General features: G+C 40.7%; 1 protein-coding gene across 3 annotated transcripts in view; it reads right to left on the reverse strand.

Moving 5' to 3' along the window:
- Gab3 (GRB2 associated binding protein 3) overlaps positions 1–13,805 on the reverse strand; it is a 110,151-nt gene that overhangs the window by 37,573 nt on the left and 58,773 nt on the right. For 2 of the 3 annotated variants that reach the window (XM_037199369.1, XM_028888575.2), the window contains exons 2-3: positions 10,237–10,540; positions 290–509 (exon numbers count right to left, since the gene is read on the reverse strand). In XM_037199369.1, the coding sequence (XP_037055264.1) occupies positions 290–509; positions 10,237–10,540 (524 nt within the window). The remainder of the gene's footprint in view (positions 1–289; positions 510–10,236; positions 10,541–13,805) is intronic. The other variant, XM_028888576.2, reaches the window with a different exon arrangement.

Here is a 13,805-nt window from a genome sequence, read left to right on the forward strand (position 1 = left end):
AAATGTGAGGTGAGAAATGAAAGCCACAATACTGAAACCCCTGGCTCATTTTATTTAGTATACTACTTCATCTTTAATAGTGATATTGATAATGATCTCCCTTCATCATTAGCAGTAAGAAAGAGATGAGAGTATACCCACCCACTAGAAAACATTGTTGCTAAACAGACTTATTTGGCTATGTTCTTTGAGCACATTTCAGAGACAGACTCTGCAGAAGGCAGTGTGAGTTCTGTGAACAGAGTAGAACATTCTAGAAGGTCCAACTTAGTCCCCAAAGTAAGCATACCTGGCATGGTGCAGTTTTCCAGTCTCACAGTTGGACAGGATCAGATAATCAGGAAGGAAGAGAAACTCTGACTCACTTCTGGTTTCCTCAGTGGCTACAGCATTAGTGTTTGGCTCATCTTTTGGCAAGGCAGAGTTGGCAACATGAGCAGTATGAAGTGAACTGGCAGGGGATGGCTGGAGGGAGGAGGGCATGTGAGAGAGACTCTCCACAGAATCTGCTGGAAAAATCATTTCCCAGGTTAGTGTTTTAAGAATGGCTGTAACACTCCATCAAAGTTTCTCAAACAGTATCCAAGAACCAAATAGAAGATGGAAATCACAGCTGGTGTTTGTACTGGTAGAGGCAACCATTTCCTCAAGCTATAAACAATGTCTGGGAAAGGAGACCAGTGTTCCAAGAGTGAAGTGTTGAATCAATTAAGAGAAAAAAAAAAAAAAAATAAGCATTCTTGGTCTCAAAACCTGCAGTTCAATAGTCTACACACAGCTTAACAGTCCTCAGCAACAGCCTTGAATCATTGTTTATTCACTCAACAAATATCATGTATCTGTGCATATGTATTTAATTTATGCATAATAAATCTATATGTATATACTTACATATGCATTCAGGCATATAAATATCATGATTTGGATATGATGTCTCCCCCTCCCAAAAGGCTCATGTATTAAAGGCTCTGATACTGAGTAGTGAATCTAATCATTGAAAAGTGACTGAATCATGTAGATTCCCATTTAAGAATGAATTAATCTACTGAAGGATTGATAATTTGATGGTATTATTTGGAGGTTGTAGAAACTTTTGGAGGTAGACCTCCTTGGAGGAAAGAGGTCACTAGGGAGGCATGTTTTGGGGGCTGTATTCTATCCTGCCCCCACCTCCTTCCTGTCTATAATAAGACAAGCAGCCTCTGCTAAACTCTTCTACTACTATAATATTCTGTTTTACCTCAGACCCAAAGTAATGTAATGGAGCCAGTTGACCACAGTTTGAAACGTTTGAAATGGTGAGTAAAATATGAAGATTTCTACTTTCAACTTCTCTCTCTCATGTATTTGCCATAGCAACAAAAATCTAACACAGAAAATTGGCGCTAGAGGTGGGGATGTTGCTGGAATTACTCCTAAATATGTGATTCAGATGCTTCTAGAACTGGTTTACAGGAAGAATTTGGAAATTTTGAGAGCTGAGCTAGAGAAGATCTGGAATTCTGTAAGCAGAACTTCATGATGACTCTAGTAAGAATTTAGAAAATAAGAATGTTGTAAGAGTCCAGACAGAAAAGACTGTACTCTTGAGGTATCACAAGAGAATGCAGATTCTTCTGGGGGATAGAATTAGAGGAAGTTCATGTTGCATAGTAGAAAAGAACATTACTGCATTCTGTCATGCCCTGAGACCTTGTGGAACACAAGTTTCATTCTGTTCTACAGGGTTGCTAGCTGATTTTAGTCACATTTACAGTGAGAATCAGAGAACAAAAAGCAAAATGCAAGAACTGATTTTTTTATTTCATTTTATTTTTTAATTTTATTTTAGTATACATGTGTTTTGTCTACATGTATGTCTGTGCACCGCATGTGTGCAGTGCTCAAGAAGGCCAGAAGAGGACATCAAATCCCCCTGGAACTGTAGTTACAGATTGTTGTGAGCTGCCATGGGGGTGCTAGGAATAAACCCAGGTTCTCTATAAGAGCAGCCAGTGCTCTTAAGTGCTGAGCCATCTCTCTATCCTCAGAATTCAAAGACTTAAAAAAAAAAAAAAACTTCAGTTTGGCTTGAAAAATACATATGAAGTTGTAACTAAAGAAGTCATGGTTTTTAACAAGATTGACATCATTAAAAAGAAGTTAGATGGAAGGTATGTAGCTCAGTGATGGAGTACATGCTTACCATGACCAAGGACCTGGTCCCAATCTCAAAATTTGTAGCAATGACAACAACAACAACAATGATGTTAAGCACTTTGCACCAGGAAAATAGGAAAGATGTCTTGATGATACCTCAAAAATCATTGTAACCCAACCATTACAGGTCTAAAAATGTTAAGGTATAAACTCATTTGAAAGACTTTCCCTTGAGAGGAAGAATGCTATTCACAGGATTCCTTGCTCACACAAGGCTATCCAAGTTCAGTTGCCCAGGTATTTGAATATTGCTACAGATATGTTTCAAGAAGGACTAGCTACCACCATGAACTGATGGTGGACACTAGCATCATTCACAAGATGCTGGTTTTACAAGGATACTAAATCTAAGTCTTAGGGTCTTGGAGGTGTCTATCTAATTTCAAAGGAAAGCCTGAGAAACCAGACAATGTGCATCAGGGTTAGATTCTTTGGGAGGAGCCCATGAGAGGACAATGTATAAAGCTGTAATAATGAAACTGAAGATACAAAGGAGAACACAAGAAGCTGGAAATGTCAGGAACATGGAACATCTTCTAAAGAAAAGCACTATGGAGCCTGGAGAGGTGGCTCAGCAGTTAAGAGCACTGACTGCTTTTCTAGAGACCCCAGTTCAATTCCCAGCACCCACATGGCAGCTCACAACTGTCTGTAACTCTAGTTCCAGGGGACATGATACCCTCCCTCACACAGACTATATGCAGGCAAAATACCAATGCACATAAAAATAAATTAATATAAAAAGAAAGGCACTGGGAGGAAGTAGAGCCAACCTAGGGAGGAAACCACATGGGCTGTAGCTGACAAAGCTAGAGGGGCATGGCTCTCCAAAACCTGAGGAGCTCACATCATAGTACACTATGCTCCAGGAGATGGACATGGAGCTCTAGGATTTAATACTTTACCTGCTGGGTTTTGAATTTGCTTGGGTCCTGTCCCTCCTTTCTTTTACCCCATCCTGCCTTTTGGAATGTGAGTGTTTACTCTGTGCCATCTTATGTTGGGAGTATGTAAATTATTTCTTGATTTTTTAATAGGGATTCACAGACAAGAGATTGCCTCCAGTTTCCATATAAGTCTTTGTATTTGAGCAATGTCGAATCTGTTGACACTTTGAGAAAAGAATGAGTGTTTTCAGTTGTACACAGGATAGTTATAGCATGTTATGTAGAATTATGATCATGTTACCGTCTTTATTTTGAGTTTGAATATGGTTTAAGGATACTTGATAAGGTACCAGATAGACAAAGGGGAGACTTGTGATGATTAATCTTATCAACTTGACTGGATTGAAAAATGACTAAAAGGTTATTCAGGTACAGTTCTGAGTATAGGAAATTTCACAAATGGTTAAGGGGAGAGAAATGTGTATACCACCCAATGAATTAGGGTCCTGGATGGAACAAAAAGAAGAAGAAAGAAGCCCACAAGTATAAACATTCATTCCCCTTGTTTCTGGCTACTGTGAGGTGAGTAACTGTGATGAACATATATTCTTGTGGCTATCATCTTCTGCCTCACAACAGGCCCATAGCAATAGGTCTACAAACAAAGGAACCAAGCAATCACGGACTGAAAGCACTAGGCAAAATAAATCTGTCCCCCTTTGTTTTTGTCACTTCATCAACAAGTCTAACATATTATGTGTGCATAAATACTTATATTAAGTGTGTGTATATTCATGTTTATATAGAATACCTAGTAGTACATCTACATATGTGACTGGAACCTTTTTAACTCTGGCAATGTAGCAGAAACAAAGACTCTGCCTTTACTTGAGTTTACACTTATACCAGAGGAGTCACATAAGCAACACATAAATGGAATGTTGTTAATAATTGTTTTATATAAGGAGAAACAAAGGAACAGTGTGTTGTTATGGCTGGGTATCACATGTTTCTCAGGGACACTAACATTCTCACCAAAGCCTAAGAACAGGGCTCAAAATTTAATCAGGATTAAGAACTAATAGGAACTCCAGATCATAAAAAGCCAATGAAAAGCTTGCTTTTATTTTTTCTTGGAACCAAGTTTTTGATACAGGGTTCCTCAGTCAGAGTGACCCTGAACTTCCTGGGATCATGTCCAGGTTCTAGTTATCATCTATTTTCTTCAAGTGTCCTCTACTGTAAAGTAGAGGTGACAACAGCATATCTGGCAGAGTCAGTATGGGTTAAGACAAATTCATAGGGAAGATGCAATGTTGACTAGACTGCGACTGCCCGAAACAGAAGTAAATACCATACAGTTGTTCCATCTTATTGCACTTTCCCTTTCTGTGCTTTTATTTATCTAAAATTAACCTTGGTCTGAAAATATGAAATGGAATTTTCAGAAATAAGGAAGTACTATGTTTTTTTTTAAAAAGTGTGTGTGTGTGTGTGTGTGTGTGTGTGTGTGTGTGTGTGTGTGTGTGTATGCAGTGACTGTGAAGGCCAGAAGAGAGCTTTGGACCTCTTGGATCTGGAGTTACAGGAAGTTGCGAGTTGCCTAATGTGGGTTATGAGAATCAAACCTAGGTCTTCTGCCAGAGCAGTATGCACTTTTCACCACTGAGCCATCTCTCCAATCCTAGAAGCCATAAGTTTTAAATTGTAAGGCATTATGTATAGTTTGATAAATTCTTGTGCCATGAACTGTGTGCTGCCTAGAATTTTAATCCTCTCTTTGTCCAGCATATGCACAATCTACACTATTGTGCCCATCAGGCACTTAGCAGCCTCTTTGTTATCAAGTTAGTTGTCATGGCACCAACAGTTATTGTTTTTAAGTATTTTTTTCTTAATATTAGCCTTAATGTGTAAGAATAATGATCTCCTTCACCAACCCCACATCTGACAGAGGATTGATCTCCACATTATATAAAGAACTCAAGAAACTAGACATCAAAATACTGAACAGTCCAATTAAAAAATGGGCTAAAGAGCTAAACAGAGAATTCACAAAACAAGAAACACAAATGGCTGAAAGACATTTAAAGAAATGCTCAACATCCTTAATCATCAGAGAAATGCAAATCAAAACGACTCTGAGATACCACCTTACACCTGTCAGAATGGCTACAATGAAAAACACCAATGACAGTCAATGTTGGAGAGGATGTGGAGCAAAGGGAACACTCCTTCACTGTTGGTGGGAATGTAAACTTGTACAACCACTGTGGAAATCAGTATGGCGTTTTCTCAGAAAATTAGGAATCGAACTACCTCAAGACCCAGCCATCCCACTCTTGGGCATATACCCAAGGAATGCTGATTCAGACCATAAAGATACATGCTCAGCTATGTTCATAGAAGCACTATTTGTAATAGCCAGAACCTGGAAACAACCTAGATGCCCATCAACGGAAGAATGAATGAAAAAAAATGTGGTACATATGCACAATGGAGTACTACTCAGCAGAGAAAAACAATGAAAGCATGAAATTTGCAGACAAATGGATGGAACTAGAAAAAAATCATCCTGAGTGAGGTAACCCAAACCCAGAAAGACAGTCATGGTATGTACTCACTCATAAGTGGATTCTAGATATAAAATAAAGAACAATCATACCATAACCCATAGAACCATGGAGGCTATATATATAGCATGGAGGTCCCTAGGACGACTGTGGCTTATAATAAATTTCGGTTTTACTCAATTATTGAAAAAAAAATAGCCAAATGAATGGAAACACATGAACTATGAACCAAAGCTGAGGGGCCCCCAGCTGGATCAGGCCCTCTGAACAGGTGTGACAGTTGATTGGCTTGATCAGTTTGGGAGGCATCTAGGCAGTGGGACCAAGTCCTGTGCTCATTGCATGAGTTGGCTGTTTGAAACCTGGAACTTATGCAGGGACACTTGGCTCAGTCTGTGAGGAAGGGACTGGACCTGCTTGGTCTGAGTCTACCAGGTTGATCGCAGTCCTCGGGGGAGGATTTGCCCTGGTGAAGGCGGGAATGAGGGGATAGGCTGGGGGTAAGTGGAGGGAGTGGGAGGGGGGAGAATAGGGGAACCCATGGCTGATATGTAGAACTGAATGGTATTGTAAAATAAAATAAATAAAAATTAAAAAAAAGAATAATGATCTCAGTAATTGAATTATGTAAAATAAAAGTTGTAAAGTGCTTCTGTTAGTACAAACAAGTGACATATTTTCACTTAATAAGAAAAAAATCTTATACTAATTTTGCAAGATTGACATAAGAATGAGCCTTCTACAATGGTCGAGAGACAGCCGGGACTGACGTACTCTGGTGATGGGATGGCCAAACACCCTGATAGTTGTGCCATAAACCCCATCCAAGGACTGAGGAATCTGGATGCAGACATCCATGGCTAGGCCCCTGGTGGAGCGCTGGGAGTCTAATTAGTGAGAAAGAGGAGGGTTTATATGAGCGAGAATTGTTGAAGCCAAGGTTGGATAAAGCACAGGGACAAATAACCAAATGAATGGAAACACATGAACTATGAACCAAAGGCTGAGGGGTCCCCAACTGGATCAGGCCCTCTGAATAGGTGAGACAGTCGATTGGCTTGATCTGTTTGGGAGGCATCTAGGCAGTGGTACCAGGTCCTGGGCTCGTTGCATGAGTTGGCTGTTTGAAACCTGGGACTTATGCAGGGACACTTGGCTCAATCTGGGAGTGGGGGAACTGGACCTGCCTGGACTGAGTCTATCAGGTCGATCCCAGTCCTCGGGGGAGACCTTGATCTAGAGGAGGTGGGAATGGGGGGTGGGCTGGGAGGAAGGGGAGGGGGCAGGAAGGGGGAGAACAAGGGAATCTATGGCTATTATGTAGAACTGAATAGTATTGTAAAATAAATAAAAAAAAAGAATGAGCCTTCTATTCATACAATTGTGAAGATAAAAGAAATATTTATTTATTTTGCTGTTCTACTTCAAACTGAAAAAGTTTCTGGTGACAGTCATAATGTATGATAAACACTTATGTAAGATGGAAAGGCATTAAATTTGTGTGTATACACATAGAGAAAAATGATATACCATCAAAAATAGAGTTTGGCACTGTTGAAGGCTTCAGGCATCTACTAGAGATTTTGAAATCAAACACCTGTAAATAAAGGGGGCTGTTGCACATGGAAAGCTGAAAGAAAGCCTTTATAACATGGATTTCAGATGAAAGGGACTTGACCTTTACATTTTCCTAAAAGTGGAGGGAATAAAAGGAGTTGTGGGGAAGTTTCTTTCTTTCTTCCAAATTCACAACAGGGCAGGGTTTTCTTTTCTTTCATTCTTTTTTTTTTTTTTTTTTTTTGGTTTTTTGAGACAGAGTTTCTCTGTGTAGCTTTGCGCCTTTCCTGGAACTCACTTTGGAGACTTTGGAGACTAGGCTGGCCTTGAACTCACAGAGATCTGCCTGCCTCTGCCTCCCAAGTGCTGGGATTAAAGGCATGTGCCACCACCACCCAAGCAGGGTTTTCTAATTACTTCCTGGTTCTTTATTCCTTTTCCTTTTGAGTCACTGGGAAATATATTACATACATATGTTTTGGGACAACTGCTATATGAAAAAAGCAAGAGGAGACACATAATAGTGTGCATGAAAAAATATAGATGTAAAAGTTTGGCTGAACCCTGCCCCCCCACCCCTGCCACCTGTGGTGGGTGGGGGAGCTGACCCTTACCAGCTGCAGCATTCGGGAAAGCGGGCCCTGAACCTCGGCTGGCAACACAGTAGAGCTAACCCTATTGACAAGGAGATATGGGTGAACTGGCCCAAGAACGTGAGCATGGGAGACCTAGCCCTGCCCCTCATCTGCCATATGGTGGTGTGGGTGGGGGAGAGATGCCCCCTTCCCCCATCACTGCCTGTGGCAGGTGGGAGAGCTGGCCCTGAGGTCATAAGAGTGGGAGAGCTGTCCGAGTCCTTCATCAGCTGCAGCACTTGGAAGAGTGGCAACACTGTAGAGCTGGCCCTGAAGGTATAGGTGTAGGAGAGACTACCCTGAGGGCAAGAAAGCAGGAGAACTGGCCCCACCCCTTGCTCATTGCTGCAAAGGGTGAACTAGCCAGGGCAATGCTAGAGAGTTCACCCTGGTGGTGAGGACAGGGAAAGCTGGTGCGCTGACAAATCCTGCAACTACCAAGGCCCAGAACCAGGACTACATCCACCCCATCTGTGATCTGCTGGAACATGTGAAGGGGACAGTCTTGAAGACTCAAAAGCTTCAGGATCTCCACAACACAGGGCAGCAACAGGATATCTAAGAGAAGTGAGGGCCCAGTATGTATAGTGTAGCAGAAACCAGAGGTCTCAAACCAGACCAATGACTCTTTGTAACGAACACTTACAAGTAAAGCTATATGGATAAAAAGGGTTTACTGCATGACTCACTGTGTCACCATACAGCTTCCTTGATGAGATATTTCCTTTTTTTCTCTTAAATTTTATTTTAATTTATTTGGGGGGAGCTGCAAGGACAGAGGGCAGATATGAAGGGGCAGGAAATGAATGGGATCAAGATACATGATGTGAAAGACATAACGAATAAATAAAAAGAAAGTTAAAAAAAAGTTTAGCTGAAGGTAGAGAATAGGATAGTGGAGGGCCAGCATCAAGCACCACTGGAAGAGTTGGTCAGAGAGGCTCTGCTGGGTTTGCTTGATGTCAGGCTCTAGGCATGATGGATATACTGCAACTTTGCAAGCTCTCTCTGTTGTACCAAAGATAAAGTACTTGCTGTCACTTCATTTCCTTTTATTTGAGTGCTTTCAAAGCTCAGCAATGTTACTAAATAGTATCACTTAATAAGCTTTGCTGGCTCATGAAAAGAAAAGGAAGCACACATGCATGTTTTGCCTTAGAGATGTAACCCTGACTCCCCATTGCCACCTGGTGTTAGAATGTGGATATTTCCATGGTAGATGACAAAAAAGAGTTAAGGAGTTATTGAAATGTTGAAGTATGTGCCAATATTAGGGATACAATTTTTTTCTACTAAACAAAGAGGCTAAAAAAAATCAGATTCAAAATTCCCTATTCTAAATGTCAGAATATGGTGAAATAATACTAGGGCACCGTGATTGCTAATCTTGGTTGTCAACTTGACTACATCTGGAATCAACTAAAGCTCAAGTGGCTGAGTAAGCCTGTGAAGGATTTTCTTGATTTGATCATTTGAGGTGAGATGGAACAACCTAAATCTTGGCCATACCTTCTGGTAGCAGCCCACATAAAAGTACATGGAAAGAGAAAGCTTTTGCTTTTTGCCTGCTTGCCCTCTCTCTTGCTGGCAAGTTCATCTATCCTGCTACTGAGGCATTCCTTTGCTGGTATTAGAACCTACTTTTTAAGGATTCCAATGTAGACTGAAGACCAACTGTGACATACATCCTCATGGATAGAACAACTATATGATTCTTGGCCTTTCCATCAGGAGACAGCTATTGCTGGACTAGCCAGACCACACTTACAAGTCACTGTAATAAACACACACACACACACACACACACACAACACACACACACACACACACAAACACACACACACCACTATATTAGTTTTATTACTTAAAAGAACCTTTACTACTACAGGCTCAAAAATAAAATCTACAAAAGGAAGTAAATTATAACCCTAAGTTATAACCATCTTGTATATTACATGGGAATGGTAGTATGTGGAAACAGGGTGAAAGAGGAGGGAGGGAAGGAGCTGGAGAAAGAGAGAGAGTGGAATTAGGAGGAGGAGGAAGAAAAGGGGAAAGGAGGAGGAAAGGATTGAATTAACTGCTCCCAATGCTCCAAAGTGACCCAGAGTCAACTTCCAGGTTGTTTACCAGCAGAGATCTCCAATGTTACGTGTATGGGCAGATTTTTGCCTTTCCACATTTGGACTTGAGTCCTACTACTAAGCAAAAGACAGTGTTTTCCAGTGTTGTATTGAGTTTAGTGGGATTAGCTCTTGTAATATACATTAGATTGCCAAAATACCTTCACAGAGGCAGGCATCACTTATTTGCAGCAGCTTTCCAGCACCAGCAAAGCACCTTGGACAATCCCTTTGTTCATAAGAGTTCCAACCCTGCTCTTACCTGCACCATCTTCCAGTTGATTGAGATTGCAGACTTGACTGATGCTGTGTACCCACACCTGCATTTCTTCCTCAGTCTTGGCTACTAGGTAGAATGTACGGGAAGTAGTCTTGACAATGAACACAAAATTGTTCTGAAATTCCTTCCTAACGAAGCCAGGGCCTGCATGCTTCCACACAGTGCATTCGCTGAGATCTATCACACGGATAGGCTTGCTGGAGTGCTTGTTGCGGTAGTACTCTAAGACATCAGGATTGCCACTCATGCGGCCCCGTCGGAGGACAAACCAGCGCTTGCGCCAAGCCTGTATAGGAAATTTGACATGAAGTTATTAGACCAATTGTTCGTGTTTCTCAAGCTCTGACAAGAACCTTATAGGAGGACAAGGGCAGCAAGAAAAGAAAAACTGCCATTCTAAAGTAACACTTTTTATTTTTGGAGAGAGAGGTGGTCTCATAGAGGCCATGATAGACTCAAATTCACTGTGTAGCTAAAGATGACCTCAAATTATTGATTTAAGGGGCTGTGGATTGATCTGGCTGCTCAGTGTTTAACAGCACTTCCTGCTCTTGTAGAGAACCTGGGTTCAGTTCCCATCATCCACATAGCAGCTCACAACCACCTGTAACTCCAGTTTCAGGGGTTCTGATGTCCTCTTCTGATTTCATGGGCACCAGGCATGCATGTGATGCACAGACATACATGCAGTCAAAACTTTTGCACACATTAAATAAAATAAGTGTGTGTGTGTGTGTGTGTGTGTATGTGTGTGTGTGTGTGTGTGTGTGTGTGTTGGACAGTTTTATGTCAACTTGACTCTTAGAAGATGGAAGCAGTATGATTGTTTTTAAGGAGAAATAACAGCATGAATGTATGCTTACAGGAATGATCTAGGAGAAAGAGAAAAATTAATGACTCAAATGCCTGTTGCAAAAACTCGGCATTTCCAGGATTGGTAATGTATACTTTAATCTTAGAACTTGGGAGCCAGAAGCTGGTGGGACTCCATGAGTTCAAGGCTATCTTACCCTACAAAGTGAGTTCCAGTTCAGCTGGACTACAAATTGAGACACAGTCTCAAAAAACAATAACAATAACAAGAAATCATGGCTGGAAACAAGAAAACTGGATGGAAGTGGGTCATTAACAAGGAGAGGAATTCACCTTGCTTTGGGGTATAGAACACAGGAGGTGGGAAACCAACTTTGGGATTAACAGGGACAAAGAACAGGGTGATATCATGCATGCCTGCTAAGGAAAGCTTCCACGGAAGGCCTGGAGTACCCCAAACTTTCCATAGGCCACTTTGGTGAGGAAATGTGAAGAGGAACTTTGTTTTACTTCTTTAAAAAATGGTTCCAAAAGAGGAAATCAAAATGAGCACAGAAGCAAGTTTCATGTTAAGTGTTTTTAACACAGAAGGGAGATGACACAGACAAGTTTATAATTCATTGATTCAAAAAGTACCAGTTGATCTACTAATATGCTAGATACTGTGCAGATATTGGAGAAGTCAAGATGAGCAAGTCACATATCATGCCATTCCCAGTCGTGTGGGTGGCAGGGGAAGTGGGCAGATGGATAATCAGATAATTGCAGTCAATGAGACAAGTGTTGTAATAAAAGATAACCAAGATGCTAAGGGAACACACAAAAGAAAGACTTCTGTCAGATCAAGGTCTGGGAAGGCTCCAAAGAGAAGTAGTGACTACACTATAACTAAAGCCATACAGAGGGAGAAGAATGCACAAAGACACAAAGAAGGAAAAGACATGAAGTCGTCCATAAGTAGTTCAGCAGGGCTGGAAGGAAAAAGAGTTACATAAGTAACTTGAGGAAGATATAATGCAGTCTTAATGCTAAATCATTCAAGATTACCAGCATGAATTTCCCTAGGTTTTAAAATGTCTGCCTGAGAACTATGATTGAACAAAAGCCAAAATAATGTGTCCTAGGAGCTGTTTGCTAAGTAAGTAGGTCAAAGACCAAGGTTCAACACATAATGGAGAAGAAAAGCCTTCTGTACAGCAAAGGAAATGACAAAATTAAATGGCAACTGTGAAAAAGAGACTGTGAAAAAGGTTGCAAGCTACACTTCTGATTAGATTGGGTTTTTTTTTTTTTTTTTTTTTGGTTTTTTGGAGACAGGGTTTCTCTGTGTAGCTTTTCGCCTTTCCTGGAGCTCACTTGGTAGCCCAGGCTGGCCTCGAACTCACAAAGATTCGCCTGCCTCTGCCTCCCAAGTGCTGGGATTAAAGGCATGCGCCACCACCGCCCGGCTAGATTGGGTTTTTTGTTGTTGTTATTTTGTTGGTTTTGTTGTTGCTGTTTTTGAGACATGGTTTCTTTGTGTAGCCCTAGCTATCCTGAAATTCACTCTGTAGACCAGGTTGGTCTCCCACTCAGAGATCGGTCTGTATCTGTCTCCTGAGTGCTGGGAGTTAAGGCTTGCACCACCACATCCAACTGACTAGATTTAACTTCTAAAATTTATAAAGAACTTCTAGGACTAGAAAGATAACTCATTGTTTAAGAGTGCACACTGATCTACAAGAAGACCCAGATTCTGTTCCCAGTACCCATACCTGTTACCTCTTATAACCTCAGCTCCAGGGGCTCTCCAGAAAGCCCTCTTCTGGTTTCCAAGGGCATCTGCACTTATGTACACAACACCCTACACACATATACATAATTAAAAATAAATAAATATTTTAAATCAATAAAAATTTTAAAATGGAATGTTTACAACTCAGTAACAGGACAAAAATAACCCCACTTAAACTGGATGGGTGTGATAACATATGCTTTTAATTCCGGCACTCAGGAGACAGAGACTGGAGGATCTCTGTGATTTCAAGGCCAGCCTGGTCTACTTAGTGAGTTCCAAGTCATTCAGAGCTACATGGTGAGACTCTGTCTTAAGGGGGGGAAAATAGCGAAGGATCTGAAAAGAAACCTCTACAAAGAAGACATAAATGGCTAAGAGGTATTAAAAAGATGTTCAACATCACCAATCATTAGGGAAACACAAATTAAAACAAATGGACATTACTTCGCCCCAGTTAGGTTATCTACTATTAAAAAGAAAGAGCAATTGTTTGTGAGGGTAGAGAGAAAGGGATACCCTTGTACACGCTTAGTGGGAAATGTAAATTAGTATGACCACTATAAAGTTAAAACTAGAACTACCATATGATCCAGAAATTCCTTTTCTGGATATATACCAAAAGAAGACAAAAATCAACACCTTGTAAAAATGTCTGCACTGCCATATTCATTTCAGAATTACTTGTTTAACAGTGGACAAATGGTTAAAGAAAATGTGGTACATCTACACAATGGAATGGCATTCAGTCTTAAAAAAGGAAGCAGTGTAGCATTTATCAGGTATATTTGGAAAATATGTCAGGTGAAATAAGCCATATACAAAGAAAAACATTATATGACTCCATTTATATATGGAATTATTTTTTAAAAGTCAAATGTCCAGAGATGATGAAATGGTGGTTAATGAGGATAAGGCATACAAGGAAACAGGGAGATGTAGGTCAGAGCATACAAAGTAGAAG

This window comes from Peromyscus leucopus, chromosome X (genome assembly GCF_004664715.2).
Source record: "Peromyscus leucopus breed LL Stock chromosome X, UCI_PerLeu_2.1, whole genome shotgun sequence".
Lineage (NCBI taxonomy): Eukaryota > Metazoa > Chordata > Mammalia > Rodentia > Cricetidae > Peromyscus > Peromyscus leucopus.